The sequence below is a fragment of the Polyergus mexicanus genome, unplaced genomic scaffold (genome assembly GCF_030449975.1).
Source record: "Polyergus mexicanus isolate NDT 795.1 unplaced genomic scaffold, iyPolMexi1.0 SCAF_1, whole genome shotgun sequence".
NCBI lineage: Eukaryota > Metazoa > Arthropoda > Insecta > Hymenoptera > Formicidae > Polyergus > Polyergus mexicanus.
Window position 1 is genome coordinate 11004000 of NW_027223321.1, and position 19424 is coordinate 11023423.

The 19424-nt window shown below is 33.3% G+C and overlaps 3 protein-coding genes across 8 annotated transcripts in view; 2 read left to right on the forward strand and 1 right to left on the reverse strand.

Moving 5' to 3' along the window:
* Window positions 1–13945, forward strand: part of Pkc53e (Protein C kinase 53E) — a 59646-nt gene extending 45701 nt beyond the window's left edge. For both annotated transcript variants that reach the window (XM_070298624.1, XM_070298634.1), the window contains exons 5-14: window positions 125–253; window positions 4748–4901; window positions 5471–5699; window positions 6019–6150; window positions 6231–6404; window positions 6883–6974; window positions 7365–7566; window positions 8018–8206; window positions 8568–8708; window positions 8789–13945. In XM_070298624.1, the coding sequence (XP_070154725.1) occupies window positions 125–253; window positions 4748–4901; window positions 5471–5699; window positions 6019–6150; window positions 6231–6404; window positions 6883–6974; window positions 7365–7566; window positions 8018–8206; window positions 8568–8708; window positions 8789–8941 (1595 nt within the window). In that variant the 3' untranslated portion in view covers window positions 8942–13945. The remainder of the gene's footprint in view (window positions 1–124; window positions 254–4747; window positions 4902–5470; window positions 5700–6018; window positions 6151–6230; window positions 6405–6882; window positions 6975–7364; window positions 7567–8017; window positions 8207–8567; window positions 8709–8788) is intronic.
* A 310-nt stretch (window positions 13946–14255) lies between these two features.
* LOC138934670 (dynactin subunit 5-like) overlaps window positions 14256–19424 on the forward strand; it is a 77134-nt gene continuing 71965 nt past the window's right edge. The window contains exon 1 of the mRNA XM_070298685.1: window positions 14256–15245. Within this exon, the coding sequence (XP_070154786.1) occupies window positions 15213–15245 (33 nt within the window). The 5' untranslated portion in view covers window positions 14256–15212. The remainder of the gene's footprint in view (window positions 15246–19424) is intronic.
* Window positions 15577–19424, reverse strand: part of Cv-2 (crossveinless 2) — a 36611-nt gene continuing 32763 nt past the window's right edge. For 3 of the 5 annotated variants that reach the window (XM_070298600.1, XM_070298592.1, XM_070298576.1), the window contains exon 11: window positions 15577–19049. In XM_070298600.1, coding sequence (XP_070154701.1) covers window positions 18791–19049 — 259 coding nt within the window. In that variant the 3' untranslated portion in view covers window positions 15577–18790. The remainder of the gene's footprint in view (window positions 19050–19424) is intronic. The other 2 variants (XR_011447158.1, XR_011447157.1) reach the window with 2 other exon arrangements.

Consider the following 19424-nt stretch of genomic DNA (forward strand, 5'->3'; position numbering starts at 1 on the left):
CAACAGCTGCGGTTTCGTTTGAAATTAATCACACTAGGGGTAGATCTGGCCACGATAAAGAGAGAAAAAGAAGAAATTAATTATAGTCGATGATGGTATAATCGATAATGATCTAATGATATAGCATGCGACATGAACGTACACAAGAGGTGCGAGGAGAGCGTGCCAAATCTATGTGGATGCGATCACACCGAAAGACGTGGTCGTATACATCTACACATCACGTGTTCCGGTAGCAAGCTCACCATAGAGGGTAAGTTTAAAATTATCGATCTATACCGATTTATTTCGATATTGCTGTCGGTTTTTTTTCTTTTTCCGATTTTATTGTATTTCGTAATTCACGTTCCTGAAAGTTCTCGCGCTTTTTGATATTTTAATCTCACGAATCAGTCAGTTACCGTATTATTATGCTTGACGCAAAACGTTATCACGACTCTTGATATTTTAAGTTATATTTTATTTATGCAGTTATTGCTATCAGTTTCTTGTTCTTTTTCAGATTCTTAAATTAAAATGGATTATTATATCTCTTAAGAGAGTTATTTCTTATATTATTATTACATAATGTTACACAAGTTGACGATGGAATATTTTCTTTCTACGATTATTTATAGCAATTTATAACAGTATTTTATGGCGATATAAGTTATGTGTTTTCTAAGTCTAAGATATAAGATAGATGTACAAGATTTAGGGACGCGAGAAAATAAAAACATTTAACATAAAATACAACTATTTTTTTAAAAATATTTTTTATGGTTTTAGATAAAAAAAATTAGAATTTTACATGTTATCTAAAAAAATTAATCACGTATGAAAGCTAATGTATGCATCAAAATCTCATTTTTATCGATTTATACCAGTATTTCTCATTCAATAATTAAATATATTCAATCTGTTTTTTACATTTCCTAGGCCAGTTAAATAATGTTGAAAAATAACTGTTCTCATAGTATTACGACCTCGCGTTTTAATATCACAATATATGGCTTTTAATTCAATTAACTTTTGTGAACTCTGACAATTCAATCGTGCTATAGAAAAAAATTTTCGATATAAATTTTGTACAGTAAGTACTTGTCGAAAGGGCGTTCCATGTCGAATCTGTACAATGATTGTGATGATGTGATTTTACAGCGAGATTTCGAACGAATAGAAAAGCATTGTTATTTCCTTTTTAATGAGGTACTGTCGTGAACAAATCGATTAACTAGGATTGATTCGTTGATTGCGGCAAACGAATGGTTCGAAATTCAACGAATTTCTAACGAGCTCAAATTAGAAATGAAGGAAGGGAGAGAGAATCATAAGACAAATGGAGCGATATTAATATTATAGTTCGTTAATGATCCTTTATCAGTTGGACTTACGAAAATGGACGTTCATTAAAATTAATTAGGGAGCTTTCTCTTTTCTTCAATTTAATAAAGCAATATATGTCGTCATTACCCTTGTTTTCGAGGTCCGTCGAGATCGATCGTTTCGAATAACCATACGGCGTCACAGTTCTTATTGGTCATATCATTTATAATCGCGAATACGGTAACTGTAGGCAGTGTAAGGCGTTATTACCGTAAGGACGTAATAGCTCTGAATATCGTTAGAAGCGTAATTATTTGCAGCCGCTACCGACAGGCCTATATACATATATATGTATATTTGCTGCCACCCTCTAAATTCGCTATGGCTGGAGTGCATTAAATTTTCCATGATTCGCATCAAATCGGTTTATCAGGATTGCTACGAGTGGGGCCTCGGCTTAACATGTCTTAACTCCATCCGATATTACGTTTCATAGATTGCACGTGTCTGAATCATGGTACATTATTATATTTGTCATCTTCGTGAATCATTTTACATTAGAGATACCTTAAAGCGACTGACTGCTCAGATTACAAAAATTCGATAAATAACAAACAGTTGTTGACAATTTTCTGTCGCAGCATTACACTTTTAACTAAAAAAAAATGTTAGAGAGGAATTTTTTTTTTTTTTTAAAGAGTTTTTGTCTTTACATTTTAATATCTGTTTAGTTTGATATTCTAACTGAACATATTATCGGATCTTATGTCATTTTATTTTGTTTCAAGTCGTATAAAGTCAAATTAATATGGACTACAAGAAATTAGAAAATTATGTGAAGTATATATAATATAATATTGTAACATATTTCTTATCATTATATATCGGTGAATTTAAATTTTGCATAAATTTCAAACAGTTCGTATACGTTGTAATTAATATTCTGTTTTGTATAAAATACTAAATTGTGCCCGAGTAAATTATCAAAATAATCAATAATACACTGATAATAATGAGCATTATTTTGTAAGCTAGTCAGCTTTGTATGTGTTGGCAAAATAAATCAACGAACGGTTATATTTCAAGATTAAATATTTATATACAAATTTGTTTTAGTTTATTTCGAGACAATCGATCTACGAGAATTATAATTATTTATAACATTTCTATCAATTTTTTAATAATTATTTTAATTTTCTAATATAATAATGATTAATATTATGTTAATATTAATTAATTAATATAAAAATTAATATAAAATTCTTTTACTCTTGCATCTGATATCATTATAGATCCATTAGCTCAAAGTTAAAGTAAACAATAATTTAACTCTCACTAGTACGATGTGCAACGGTGAAGTTGTCGTACGCAACATTGACTTAAAATGACAAATTATATTTTTATTGATTACAGAAATAAACGAGCAATTAATTTTATTAAGAACAAATAATGAATTAAGTAAGTTGAAAGTTGATCATTGTACGATGCGTTCTTGGGCTTCTACTATTTCTCTTGTTCGTTCTTTGCTGTTTCTTTGTCACTTACATTCGCGAAAAAAAACTATTAATTACCTTCGTGCTTGCATTAATTATATAAAATAGAACAATTGTGTAGCACTTTGCACGGCACTTGCGACATTAATTGCACGCGATGCGCGCTTTATTAAATTGCTATGGGAAAAAAAAACGCGAAAACTTTGCTCGCGCAAAAGTACGATTCTTGCTTGGCACTCGAATATTATGTTAAATTCACACGTCACTCACTGATAAATAGGATATGTTTTCGTTCCAAGATGGTTACTGTCTTGTATTATAACATGAATATAAATAAACAAGTAAAGATAAATATCTACGGATGCAATATCCGAAAATATATTGCTGACTATTTGCGTGGTAAATCTCGTGAAATACGCGTTTTAATGAAAATCATCGGTATATAAACGTCAAATTTTTACTACGCTGTGTTAAAAAATATTAAAATATATACGGTTAAATATATGATTCTGTTTACTAATTAAATATGTCGCTCGATTTGGAATCGATTCATTGGAATATATCCGCAATGTTTTGACCGATTAAAGACCGAGAAATTTAATGATATCATTGGTAATTTTACTCTGATATATCATGCGATATGATATCTGCGTGAATCGAATTAATGGCTAGTTAAGACGTAATAATTACAAAAATTAATTAATCACGCAGGTTGAAAATCGCTAATCGTAATAATTGTAGGAAATGTTCGCGTTTGGCATGATTTTTAGTATTTGTACGTTTGTATTTCGAGAGATAAGATGACGATAATCATTTCAAAACGGAACGACTCGCGTGACTACCTTTTCGCTCGAATCTCGCCGTGCGAATGACAACAAGGTACATAACGCGCGCGTTGTTATGTTTATATAATTATTTCTCTCTCACACACGGATATTATTCTTACATATACAGGTATAATAATATTCTTGTATTTAGAATCTGCGCGTGTACTTCATTGTTACGTTTCTCTACAATATAAACATTTTTTATTGCGTCTTATCAATTACGTTTGTTGATCATGAAAGGGAATGAAATTTATCTTTAATATATTGTAGAATTATCATTTAGACGCGAGATAGTGGCGAAGTCCTTTAATGAATTTAGAAAATATTTGCGGCACTCGCTGCGATAACATCTTGCCGCGTATCGCAATATTTTCATCTAGCTGTAAGTGGCTCGACAAGCATTGCGGAGAAACGGCGTGTCTGTTCCCTCGAGGCTCTTATCACTTGTCGATTATCTTGAAAATTAGGTTTCTTCAAACTCATTCGCGGCGCGTCCGAACGGGCTACCAAGATATTACACCGTCCTCGACGTTTAATCAAAGTTATCGATAAAATCTATTAAAGGTTTCTTCGCGCGAAACAAAGCGCGACTTTTCTTTACTTAATTAAATTTTTCTTAGCCATGTCTCATCTTTTTAGCTAATAGAGTGTTAATTAATTATTATATAAAATATCAAACACATATTTGCCATTAAATGTACAATATAAATTATATGTATTTACATATATTGATGAATATTTTATTGCAGCTTAATATTTAAAAAAAAATTAATGTAAAGAAAAATTTTTTACTAGTTTTGTCTAATTTTTGATAGTCTTAGAATTATATAATGCATTAAATCGATACATGAAAAACATGTGACTTAATAGAAAAAATTGAATGGCAATACATGTATTTTAAAATTGATGACTAACATTTGATAATCTACGACGCGTTTGTATAGATATTGTTTTTAATACGTAGAAATTTTTTCATTTGTTACATTATCGATACTAGCGTATTTTTCGAAGCATCCTACTACGTGAAACTTGTTTTCCGTATAAATATCTTCTCCGAAGCTTACCGTGCGTTCGTTTCGTTCGTGAATTCTTTCCGAAGGAATTTGATTTGTTCGTTCGCAGTGCGAGAAGGACGAAATCTTATTCCAATGGATCCGAACGGACTATCGGATCCTTACGTTAAGCTGAAGTTAATCCCGGACTCGGACAACGTAAAGAAGAAAACAAAGACAATCAAGTCGTGCTTAAATCCAGAATGGAACGAGACACTCGTCTTGTAAGTCGCTTCGCTCGCTTGCCGAGTCAAATTTACCCCGAATAATTAGATATTTATTCTTGAAGCTTAAGATGTGTTTTTTTTTTTTTTTTATGGTAAATCGTTTCAAGGTGTTTCCTTCCAATTGAGCTTTATGAATATTAAATAACTTAAAATAGTACACGTTTCCTTCTTATTTATTTAATTAATTAGGTACACAAATTGTAATTTCATCTTCAATTTTTAAAATTTTACAAAACGTCGAATTATGCAAAAGATTTTAAATATTTTTTCTTGCAACTTTACAAAATTTTAATTTTTTAAAAATGTTAATTTTTTCTAATAAAGAATTGTAATGACATTTTATTGTACCAATATTATTTGATAAATCATATATTAACAAATTAATTAATTTTTTAAATAAATTAGATCTTTCTTTATCTTCTCAAGCTCTCTATCTTATGACATATCAAAGGATCGATCACTCAAGTAGGAAGAGAGTACATCTTGAAATTGAATTATAAGAGATTACAAGAATTGCTACCTTTGTGAGATAAAGCAGCGTTTACCAATCTGGCTTTTACTATTAGCGACCTGAAAGCCGAGGATAAGGATAGGCGGCTATTGATCGAGGTATGGGATTGGGATCGAACGTCCAGAAACGATTTTATGGGATCCCTATCTTTTGGCATATCGGAGCTTATTAAAGCTCCCGCGAGTGGTTGGTTCAAGCTCCTCACTCAAGAGGAGGGTGAGTTCTACAATGTACCTGTTCCTGAGGAAGGCGTCGACCTCGCCGAGCTTAAAACCAAAATGCGGGTATTTATTTACTTGGCAATGTTGCAATTTATATTTAAAATATAAAAGCAGAAAAATAGATATTTATTGTTTTAAGATTTGGAATGACTGAAAATTAATGAAGCATTTCCTTTTTGAAATAATCTACTTAAAATTGTGAAATTATTTTTTCGATAAATATAACGAAATGATTTCAAAATAACTCATTAATCCGAGATGTTACATACGCTTTCGATTTTGTATTTCGAATAATAGAATTACTTATGTTAGTTCTATAATAGAATTGTTTAGTATCTAGTATGTGATTTATACGCAAGTATATTTCACGGATTTTATTTAGAAAACTTCGGTAACGAAGAAGACACATACGGCCCAAGATAAGGATGTTCCGCACAATATGGGCAAGAGCGATCTGATACGAGCTAGCGACTTTAATTTCTTAATGGTACTCGGCAAAGGCAGCTTTGGCAAGGTGAGTTTTGACGATTTCGAGAGGTAGCTATACCTTGAATTCGACTACATCTCGACCTCGGGATCAATAATTAATTCAAGGTCTTGCTGGCGGAGAGAAAGGGAACCGACGAGCTGTATGCTATCAAAATTTTGAAGAAGGACATTATTATCCAGGACGACGATGTGGAATGCACGATGGTTGAGAAACGTGTACTCGCGCTCTCGAATAAACCGCCCTTCCTCGTGCAATTGCATTCTTGCTTTCAAACAATGGTACGGATAGTACTTTTTTTGCTAATCTAGATTACGTAAAATTTTTTTACTTATTATAGATTATAAATTAAAAGATTAAATATAAGTTAACGGAAAATTAATTATTTTATTTAATTTATTTGTATATTGTACTTTTGTAAATTTTAAGATAAGTATTAAAATATTTTGAATACATTAGAAATTTTCTCTCTCTAAAATAGAAAGTTAAAAAAATTCTGTTGGAAGGCAAAATCTACTTCAAACGTGTAGAAAAGTATGTGACACTCTCGTTTATTCACTTATCGAAATTTAATTCAAACCTTATCAAAATGGTATAATCTGCTTATTAAGTTTTCTATTAAATTTTCTCAAAGAGGGGAACGTTGAGTGAAAAGCACATAAGCTCTCTTATATGCGGGCGATGTGAAACACGAATGAAAGATTAACCGAAACACTTGCTTGCGGCTTACAAAGATCCGCTTTCTGCTTTCCATCTCAGGATCGTCTATACTTCGTAATGGAATACGTGAACGGCGGCGATCTGATGTACCAAATACAGCAGTGTGGCAAATTTAAAGAGCCGGTGGCAGTGTGAGTATTTTAATGTCCGTGAACGTGCTCCGCTTTAACTTGCGGATCGATACCCTTAACTCTATTAAAGCGCCGTCAGACGATGACGACGACGCGACAACTCTCGAGCGATTCTCGACGTTGTCGAACTTTCTCAACGCATACGAAATTAATACGAAATGAAAACCGATTGTATCCGGGAGATGTGTCTCATCAAGGCAGACGTGCTCGCGCGTCGTGTCACTTCGTCGTCATCATCATTGCCATCATGACCTTAAGTTTTATTCATTAATCATAATTGTACTCGTCACAAAATCTCGATTACTTTATCTTGTGTCCATGTTGTATCATGTTTCCACCACGAGTATATCCTTCTTTCATCGATTTACGTGTCTCCCTCCACATTTGCAGATTCTATTCGGCTGAGATAGCGATCGGCCTGTTCTTCTTGCACGCGCGCGGCATCGTCTACCGTGATCTCAAGCTCGATAACGTTCTGCTGGATCAGGACGGCCACATAAAGATCGCCGACTTTGGCATGTGCAAGGAAGGCATTACCGGCGATAAAACTACCAAGACCTTTTGCGGCACGCCCGATTACATAGCGCCGGAGGTGAATGTTTGAACAAAACTTGTAATAACATTATCTTGTGTAGTGTGAAATATTAGCGAATGACAGATATATATTATCACTTCTCTTCCAAAATAAATTGTTCTTTAACACGAGTATGGCGAGATATCATTATACATATCTCTTACAATTTTTTTTTTTTTTTAATTTTAATTTTCAATATCTTGGTAACATTATAAATCTCAAATTAAAATTTTCTTAAAATCAACTTTAAATTACAAGTAAGATATGAAACTTAATTTTTTATAATTTATCTTTTATTTCTGAAAATTATTAGCATCTTGTAATTTTTAATACGAAAAATCGATTGAATTTCACAAGATAAATAAGAGCATATATTTTAGTCAATCCGGGAGGAAATCAAATAAAATTAAGCTGAAATTTCGGGATTACTTTACTTGTCAGAATTACATTGTTCTTTATCTCTACGCAGATTATCCTATATCAACCTTATGGCAAATCCGTGGATTGGTGGGCTTACGGTGTATTACTCTACGAGATGCTAGTGGGCCAACCACCGTTCGATGGCGAGGACGAGGACGAACTTTTCTCCGCGATTACGGACCATAATGTCAGTTATCCGAAGAGTCTATCGAAAGAGGCCAAAGAAGTTTGTAAAGCGGTAAGCATGTCTTCTATATCCCAATATTACCTCGATAGCTTCCAGGAATTTAAATAAGTTTAAACAGAATTTTAGATTTATGTAAACGTGTTTTAGAGAGAATAATCTTTTTTTTTTAAATAGCATAAACTTTTGCACACATCTTCGATATTAAATAATTAAATAAAATATCTACTTTTAACTGAATATTTCATAAATTTATAAACGATTTCTGATGCGTGATATGACAGAGATGCCAGCTGAAATTAATCTGTACGCAGAAATATGTATATAGATAACGAATCGATCTATTATTAAAACAAACATGAATGAATTTTGAAGATCTATGAATTTTTAACTCGCATAAAATTTGTTTGTATAGTTCCTCACAAAGAATCCGAGCAAGAGATTAGGATGCGGAATGCGCGGCGAGGATGACGTGCGGATCCATGCGTTTTTCCGGCGTATTGACTGGGAGAAAATAGAAAATCGCGAGGTGCAACCACCCTTCAAGCCAAAGATTGTAAGCATTTGTCGCAGACAAACATTTTCGAATTTATTTAAAATATAAATGCTTTTAACGATTGTTCTTTACTCGTATAGCAACATCGTAAAGACGTGAGTAATTTCGATAAGCAGTTCACTTCAGAAAAAACGGATCTTACTCCCACGGATAAGCTGTTCATGATGAATTTGGATCAGACGGAATTTATGGGTTTCTCGTATCTCAATCCAGAGTTTGTGCAACACGTTTAAGCGGAATACTTTATCTCAGGCTCGTACCTATCCTTCACTTCATTCCTCGTCGTTCATCTTTCTCTTTGTCACTCAGGGCTCTCTCATCCCTCTCTCTCTCTCTCTCTCTTGCTCTCTATCCGTTTTCTCTCTTTCTCTCGCTCTCTGAATCTCGCTGTAGTATTTTCGTGATAAAACGAGCGAGAATTTGGTGCGTTGTCGTTTTTGAATTTCATTAAGAATTTACACGAGATTCTCTGATGTATTTTTAAGCAATCGCGCGATAGTCGATTGTATATCACTGCGCTGTAAGAAAGATAAAACAAGAGAAAGAAATACGGCGTAGGTGCTGAAGATTCGATCCAAATAATTATCGCGAGGAAAAAACGAACGAACGGAGAAATAGCATGCAAAGAAGAAATAGCACGGTAAGATGGAAATTTCAAAATCAATGTCTTCGTTCTCTGCGTATATTATTATGCATTTACTTCAGTAGTCTCTCTACTGTCGCCTTTCAGAGTATATATAATATATATATATATATATATATATATATATATATATATATATATATATATATGGGACGAATGAATGAATATATATGTGATTATATATACGCATATACATAATATATATATACAATACATAAAGTCATTACGATATATATTACATACATATATATACATAAATAATATATATTATACATTATAAATTTCTATTGATATTTCGTTAACGTTGCACTTCTCGTCGGTTTAATCTTCTTAAGTAGCGGATCTTTAGAAAGTTGGGTCCTTAGATTCTGCGGACTCACGACGGGTTAAGAATTTATTAGTGCTACGTTGAGATCAATTCTCATATTGACACATATATACACACATACACGCACATACACAGATACATACGCACACATACATGTATACATATAGGAGTACATTCACACGTAAACATTCACGGATACAAGTGACATATGTACGATATTTTTTTCCTTTCTCCCTTGTTCGTTGCGGAAGCACGAGTCTCAAGTGTCTTTTCTAGTTTTTCTCCGTCGTTCTTCGATAGGAACGCGGATACGACTACAGGAATCATGCTCGATAAATTCTCATATATATACCTTATATCAGTAAGTAATGACACAGAAAGCGATTTTGATGTGAGCCGGGGATGCGCTGAGTCGATCGCGGCCTGTTAATAATAAGTGAAGAGCTCATCGCGTCGAATAATACAGAGGACGAGATCAACACAAAAATCTTGCATTTATGCGAGAGGGAGAGGGGAGGAATATAGTCGACAATATAAACACCGGCGTATGCGCCAACGTGTAAAGTTTTATATATTCTTCGTTGATGTAATAATACGCCATGGCGATATTATTCGACACGATAATATTTTACATGCGGGATGCGCGAGAATACACAATTAATTCTCTGCGAACACAGTCTCTCTGCGATTACGTAAAATTTTTTATCGCACCGTTATACGCGGATTCTCTGATTTTACGTGTGATATATATTATTATAGATACGACGCGAAGAATCTATTCTCGTGTGATATAATTATATAAGGAAATAAAAATTTTATATTAAAATAATGATAAGCATATTTATCGCTTATAAATACGTTTATCATTATTATGAATAATGTTTCCCATGCGAGCGAAGGATTATTGATTTTGCATTGTCTTGACAATCGAAAGGATCAAGAACAGGGTCTTGGTCCACTTAGCGCTTTCCTCGCGCATCTTTGTAATTACATCGGTGCGCTCGCTTTTCTCGCCGAGTCACTTTGATTTGTCTCGTCGAGAAGGGCACAATTATCGGAGGGAGCTTAGTGAAACTTAGTACAAGCGAGTACGTAAACAAAAAGTAAAGCATACTTATGCAACGTTTTTCTCCTCTGTTTCTTCAATGATCGCAGCACGCGCGCGCGATCAATAGCATTGTTAATAATTATAATTGATTAATGCGCATATATAATTATATTGTAGACGTAGTTGATGAGCTCACAACGCGAGCTTTCTCTTCGTTTTTGTACATTCGGTATTGGCAAATCGACGAGCGATTGTTCTTCGAATTTATTTGTACGATGCAACTACAATTGCTGTAATTACAGCGAAATATAAGATTGCCAAAGCTGAAAAATAATGAGAGATTTTTTTTTGCGCTTCGAAGATCAAATCGTTGCAAGAGAATAATTGCAATTACTCGTCGAGTTGCCGCATAAAATACAAAATTCTTAAGGATGAGCTCGTATCCTTTTTCCCATCTCGTATTTGTTTTTTTACGTATGCAATGAATCTTCAGAATTTAATCGCGTATTGATTAAATGACTCACAATTTAATTACGGTAGGATTCAAACTCCCTACGATATTTTCGGTACAACGGAATCGTGAAATTGCGCTCAGCGAATAATGAGATTTTTTTTGTATAAATGTTATGTACCGGATAAAATTAAAAAATATATTACATTTTTTCGTTGCTGTGTAAACATACGCTTTTACGGGCATCGTCATGGTAAAAGGATACGAATTCGCGTTTCTTTCAATTCTGAGAGTATCAGTTATTTGAGCGTGTTCCGATAATGTAAAAGATTTAATATAACTCTCTCGCCCTTTTTCTCAACGAGTAATTCTTGTTCTTCGATCGGGCGTCTTCGCGCAGTCTCGTCGCGAAATCATGTTCTCTTCTTAATGTCGGGCTGTCTGATACAATTTCGAGGAATTGTAACTCGCAAATTTATCAATTTAACCAGCAGAATTTTGTTCTTTCGTAGCCTATACACGTTATTAATTATAATTTATATATATTGTCTCATATTATACATATTATATATCGATGTGGTAGTTGACATACACTAGCTCTCTGCATATCTTGTGTTCTCCGCATTCATTCGTTCGTATCTTCGGATATTACGATTATACAATATATTTTTTGCTTATTTACGATATTTACGAGCAACTTTAAGTGATATAATAAAAAAAATTATTGCGCCTGTTAAAATAAAATAATTATTCCACACTCGCAGTCACGAAAATCTGATGCAATTTTTGTGAAAGGCGGTACGACGATAACATTTGTTGTTAAAGCGGACCTCGAACATTCTTGCAAGAGGCTGCGCGATCTGCGTCCGAAATCTATTTTTGTACTAAAAAAGAAATGAAATTCAAGAAAGGGAGGCTATATCGCTTCTCTTCTTTTCCCATATGCATCTATCTAGTAGATATCTTTTTGTCACATTTATGGCATTTCTTGTAGCTTTCTAGTCTGTATGTTGGTTCAGGCATTGTAAGAAAGCACCATTAAGGGTAGCTAATAAGTCACAATCGCTGATGCATCTATTTAGGAGAAAGAGAAATAAGTTGCAAACTTTGACAAGAACAAAAATACGATTTTGCGACAAGGCATTTTTTTTTTATTTTTATCAACTGTGGACTATCTATAAAACTACGTTATAAAACTTTAATTCTAAACAGTACTTTATTTTAATATACAATCTTTATTTGAGATACTATCTTTCTCTCTCTTCTCTCTATTTTGTTTATTTTTTCTTTTCTTAAAAAATTGTCGTTTTATTCAAGAATGCAGACGGTGTTTTTTTTTTTTTTTCCGAAAAATAATCGTGCAGCTAATTTCATAATACGAGCACAGCATGTTTTTATTTTTATAAATAAAGATTCTTTTGTACTGTTTAGAATTGAATATAGAGAAGACGTATTGGGTTTACGTGAAAGACCGACACTCTCATTCTTGACAATCCGCTCTTGCTTCTATGTAACTGATCAGCGGCAAAAATTGGTTTGATGATAAATATTTGAAAAGTGGCAAAGTCTTTAATGAGGAATGTCGAATAAGTGATGGTGATTTTATAACAATTGGGCTGTTTTTTTTTTCTTAATAGAGACATAGCGTATCAGCTTTCATAGCAGCTGCGTCTCTATTGTCGATCTCTCTGTCTATCTCTCTTTCCCTTCCTTTCACTCACTCTTCCTTTGAACTGTATTATTCTGGCAGTCTCTTTTTTCGGAACTCTAGTTTTAGGTGTTCAATCTTTTTCGGAAGGTAAGGAGTATATAGAATATATATTCTTATTGATATATTATAGTTTCAAGGGAATCGACTGCGCGTGTTCGTCTATCGTGGTTCTGAATAAGAAAATCCGGAGAAATTATATCGAGTTTTTTTGAGATGATAATCGAAAAAGTGAATTAAAAATGAATATTAACAAGCGAAAAGGAAAATCGAGAATTAAATTTAAATATTTAATATTAATATTTTCTTGCGCATATTAATTTATTGTGTATAAAATAATTATTTCATTTTTCGAACGAGGAAAGAGGTAGAATGTACGAATGTTGAAGGTACACAAGACGGGATATTTTTCAGATTTTCAGAACCGTGGACCGTGAACAATATTCGTGTACGTAATGCATTCGCGGCGATATTAAATTTCAAGACATTTTATGCGAAATATCTTTGCAGCAAAATGTCATCAACATCTGATTTCAATGAATTAGTAGTATTTATCTCATTATAACTCTTGTAATACATTACTTTTGTCTTCGTAACGTATATATTTATTTCTCCGTAGAGATTCCAACAAATTCTTAAAAAACACATTCACGTACCCCCGTAATTAATCGATACATTTTCTAATTTCATTAATAACGCTGCAGATGCGTACGTATCATGCGCGTAATCGCGAAGCGTAATCGAGCGTTGACTAGCGCGTTATACGTTATACTTAGCTCTTAAGTTAAACGAGAAGAGTAGCGAATAAAAAAAGAACAAAAAGAAAAGAAATAAGAAAATAGAAAATATATAGAGAGACGTAGAGTAATATATATATATATATATATAGAAGAGAATAATCGCGCGTAGAGCTCTATTTCATCCTACCATACTGTAATTAAATCTGTCGTTCTCCTGATTACACGCCCATTAATACACTTATTTACACACACATATACGCATATTTTTAAGATGTTTTGTGCATTTATAATGTCATAATAAAAGTTCCGAATCTCTCTCGTGTCATGACAAGATTTGTTCGAGCCCCTATGCGACAAAATGTCTTGTCTTTGTTTGTGTAACAAGCAACTTCCAATATTTATTTAATATTTGAATTCTAATATTAAAATCTTTTTTAACATTCTGATGAAATATCCTTAAGCATAGTATGTTATTTTAAAAACTTACCTTGTCTATTTTATTATACTCATTTTCGAAAAATCTAAAATATTTGTTATATAATATAAAATCTTTTTATAAAAAAAAAAAAAAAAAAAAAAAAAATGCTAATAAAATATTTCAAAGATGTTGATTAACAAAAGAATTTTTTTTTTTTTTTATGAATACATTTTCGCGATAAATTTTGTCTTTCTTCTTCATTATAGAAGTTTGAGCGAGTTGAGCACATAGACATAGAAATATATACGACTGCGTGTATCTTAACCGTATTAAGCGTGCGATAAAATTAGAAGAAGACCACAATATTGAATCTTAATAAAACAGCTGACAGAAATTTATATCTGTAAATAGGATTATATTTATTTCTTTCAACAGAGGAATCTACTGAATTTTTTCTGATTTCTCAATGTTTATAACTCTTTCTTTCTCCGTACACATATCCCTAACAACACACACGTCAAAAGACGTGGATGTAAACAATTCTTTGGATGCCCTCGAGACATGTTTTAAATATGTATGTTATTAAGAGTCTCCTTCCAATATCATATTTGAGAGAAAGATGTAGACCCTCCAAAGTTTTCTTTCTCTTTCTAAACGTGGCGCATCGTTTGATTGGGCGCGTTCGGAAGACACAACTGTCGAGCATCGTCTTGTCAACACTCGACGTTGATTTGTTGGTTCTAAAAGTAAGAACCAATCGCGTTCGATTGCTACTCAACGGTTCTGTCTCCCGAACGCACCCATTGGCTACGCGCAAGACTGTGTTATTACAGCTTTGATTTTTCGCTGTTGGCACCACTGGAGCGGACGCCATGTTCCTTCTTTCTCTCTGCAGCAGCTCAAACGCGCGAACGTTCGTCGATCGAGTTTGCATAAAATTTCTCGGGATTAACGCGATAAAGTGTATCGCGCGAGTGAAATAACGATTTGTATTAGTTTTTGAGAGCAAGAGATCGCTGTGGAATCGATCAAACATACGCGATCGCTACGATATTTCGCGATTTCGCGTTTACGTCGCCCGCGGCTGCGCTTGTCTTTCAAACGAACTTTTAACGAATTTTCATCGAGCTTTCTCGCGGAGTGTGTTGTGTGTTCGGTGACAAGATCAATGTTCTGTTGTTACAGCGGTCTCTTCCCTTTGGTAAGTGAGAACGCGAATATTATTCTCGTAGGAAAAAAGCGAAATTATACATCGAAGTATTGAAATCGTTTGTAATGGAAAGAGAATTTATGTGCGATATTTAAAGATCAAAATGGCGTGCACGATAGCGCGAATATCGATCTACTTGAGTTATCTAATTACGCAAAATATTTATTCCGTATTATCGCCATTAATTTTCTTTTAATTAAAAGCTAAATTTGACGATATGATATTTATATATATAATTTTCTGACGTATATAATATATTTTTAAATTAAAGAGAGAGAGAGAGAGGGGGGGGATAAAATTTTTTTACATAGACAAAAAAATATATGTCTACGAATATATAATTGATTTATTGTATCATGTTCGTACTCGCGTGTGTTCTACGTTATAGTTCTATGCTAGAATCGACAAAAATTGGCTAACACTTTGGACTACCCGGTATACAGAGTTGGTTTGATTCCTCTCGCCGAAACTCGTCGGTGATTAGTTATTACAGTATATTTTTTTAACTATGTACAGTTTCACTATATGTTAAAAAGTCGCCGCGAAAATAGCTCTATATGAAAATTCCTTCACAAAATTTTCGTAATAATTTGATAAAAGTAAGAGGGAAATATAGATAAGAACACAAGAAAAAGGGAGAATCGGATGAAGAAATGAAATAAAATAAAATTAAAAAAAAAAAAAAAATGGGGAGCTATCAAAAATCGTGATTAGTACTCGCTTAATAATCGTGTCTTTCTATGTACAATTTGTGAACGTTTCGCTAAAGCTAACATAAACGTCTACGCGTTATGTAAATACATATATAATGTAAAAAAGGTATACTCGTCGTCGAAGACGAAGCGGGAAAATATTCCCTCCTAATTCTATATGATGAAAATGTAGGAGTCTAACAAACCGCGGATCTCTGCGCATCCAAAGATCTGTGAAAGATTATAATGAATTTTAATTAAGAATTCTAAGAATGCGATATCATGTGAATTTACAGATTCCAAATATTCGTGCGATCGTACAATGTATTGGAAAGATCTGTGGATATGTGGATTCGTAAATTGAAAAATTTACAAATCTGGAGATCTCTAAATGTACGATTTACGGATTGAAGAATCTCGAAAAATAAGAATTTAAGAGAACACGAATTTATGAATTCTGTGATTTATCGAAACACGGATTTTGAGAATCCGAAAGCCTATCTATGAAATATATGTGGGGCTACGAAATATATGTGCGAAATGCCCGATTAGATCTATGGATTGCAAAGATTCGCGCGGATCTATACAGTATATCTATATGTATGTACGTGTATACGTGTATATAATTGATCGATTGCGTTTAATTGGGATGTACATGCTATGTGCCGCGAGCCTGCTCATCGGCCGAAATACTGCACGGTGCTCCGAAACATTACAAGGCATCGCCACTTGCATCGCTACTTACAAAGTCGTCCTCACGATTTCGAGCCTACTGATCTCGTTTCATTAATTATGCCTATTGTTCGATAGGATTCTATTCTTGGAGATACGCGTTTAATTAAGCGATCGCATATATGTTTCAATGAAGTATATATAAAATTCATAAAGCAGCATTCGCACAATTATTAAAAGTAAAAATTTCTATCTTTCTCTAATGCCGATAAGAATTGTCAGATTATAATGTAATTAACGATAGTTGTAATACATTTTGTTAGTTACAATATGTCACATTAATTTTGTTCGCAATAATAATTCAATATCTCACACGAGAAACGACCTAACATTAAATGTGTCATTCTCAATTTATGATACACCAACTTACGCCTATATAAGATTCAGAAAATTACGCCGAGTATTAATTCAGCGCTAAATGTGAAATACGAATTTTTTTAAAATTTTTGTTTCACTTCGCGACACAAGATCATCCATTTTCCGCTCTACGCGCGACCCTGCTAGTTGATTCGCGATGCTCTTTGTCGGGATATATGGGATTTCGCGTGAAATCGTGATGCACGCACGTGAGATCCATATTTCCAGGCGTCATGGCTGCTGTGACCCGCATGAGATTTCCGTGTGAACGAACTAGATCGTTACTAGAGACACTCGAGTCAGAGTCTGACTGAAAAAGTTAATTGTAGAAAATAATTTCTAGGTATAAATATTAAAGATGTTGATTAAATTTAACTTTAACGAACTTAAATTCGAATTAATTACACATTTGGTCCAAAAATGCGAAAAAGCTATCTTATTGTATTAAAAGAATAATTTTTTGTATTTTGTACTTTGTAAAACAGATTTATGAAAAAATATTTAATTTCTAAATCAATTTATTTATACTATAGCTTTTACTATTCCAATTCAGAAAAAAAAATGTATTTTGCTTTGTGTGATTTTTGAATTAATATTACAAAAATAAAATAAAATACAATATAAAATGGAATAACTATATACAGCAATAAACTAAATATTATATATTACTCTATTCTTTTTTTGACAAAATATCCAAATATCTTAGAATTAATATAGTTTGCAATTCAAATTCTCTTCATCTGTAAATAAGATATAATTTTTGTATAATAGTTTTTTTCTATATAATTGTTATAATACGAAACTTGAAATTTTTTATTTTGACAAAATCATGAAAAACTACGACTCCGGCTCGATCATATCCCTAGTTATTACTCAACATACTTAACACGGGGGCACAGGAACTCACAAACCTTAATGCATATTGATACGAAGTGGTGACTAGTAGATTTTTGCCGTGCACTCCGCCGCGTCCGGTCTGTACGTTCCCGTCAACGGAAGAAGTTTCTCGGGGATAGAAGAAGAGATAGTATCGCGAAAAATATCGAAGAGAATGCTTGCAAAATAAGATAAAATTTCAACGATTTTACGCGCTATATTGCAATAATTTGTAATAACAGCGATTATTTTCTCTGATGGCGTTCCAGCTATTTATATTTCATTGCGCTGTATTTCGCGTAGCGTAGACAGTGAAACATTTTCTATCGCATTAACAGTCTATCGTCGTTTCTCATTATGGATGGTAGACTTATAAGTACCGCGTGCATATTACATCGCTCTACGAATAAATAAGTATTTATGAATATTTATCCCGAATTAATTCACCGCGATATCTGTTGGAGACTGCTAAGAAGTGTGTGTGTTCCTCACGTTACTCATGTTTGTTCTTCGAATATTTAAAAAATTAAGAAAATTTTATTTCGCTTAACGAGAAGTTCGATTTCGAGGATCGATCCCGAGAATTCTTGAGAAATAATTTTTTCTTTAATTATGTACTCTGCGCGATCTTTAGAGATATATATGGTACATCACGCGCTAATTACTTCGCAACATTGTATCCCCTCTTCATTATTATTCGCGGTTACTAATACGTTATCTCGAAAAAAGATAAGAAGGAAGGGATGGGATTGCATATAGAGTGCTCTCTACATGCGTATAGAATGTACTAGGAGTTTGGCGCTCATATGTGAGTCTTTTTGCACATCCCGCGAATTAGAGTTTTTAGAGGCCGGACGCGGCGGCGGATAAAGTGCGCGATTAATTAAATCTGCGGCAAGTGAAATTCGTCGAGTTCGTCAACTGATCCCAAACTGTTCGACATCTCGTAGACTTTCTCCAGTGCGGTAGCTGGATGCCGAGCCGCTTGCACTCGTGCGCGTACGCCATGAAGGACTGGCAGTAACAGTGCTCGGTCGGGCACTCGCACATGTCCTGAAGGCAGGCTTTGTAGTACATCATCGGATTCACCTTCTTATGGCAAGGATCGAAGATTTGCGATCTCAGTCGATTGCACAGTCTAAAATCGCGGAGAAACAATATTATAGCGTTGTAAAAAATAACTTACAAATCGTTTATTTTGAAAGATATAGAAGTGAAATTTGGAAAATGTTTGCAATGATACCGGGGATAATAAATGAAAGAATAAAAAGAGAATAATAATTATCAGCCGAATCATATATTAATTAAGAATTATTAGTTTTGTAGCAATTTTGCATCACATTTAATTTTGGCAACATTATTTTCTATAATTGCAAATATTATGAGAATAATAGAATGTTAGAGAAATTATTTTATAGCTATTGTATAAAATGTGACATCAATATGAGTGATAGTATTTGTTTTCTTTTTTGATTCTTTTTATAATTCCCGAATTTGAGAAAATATATAATAT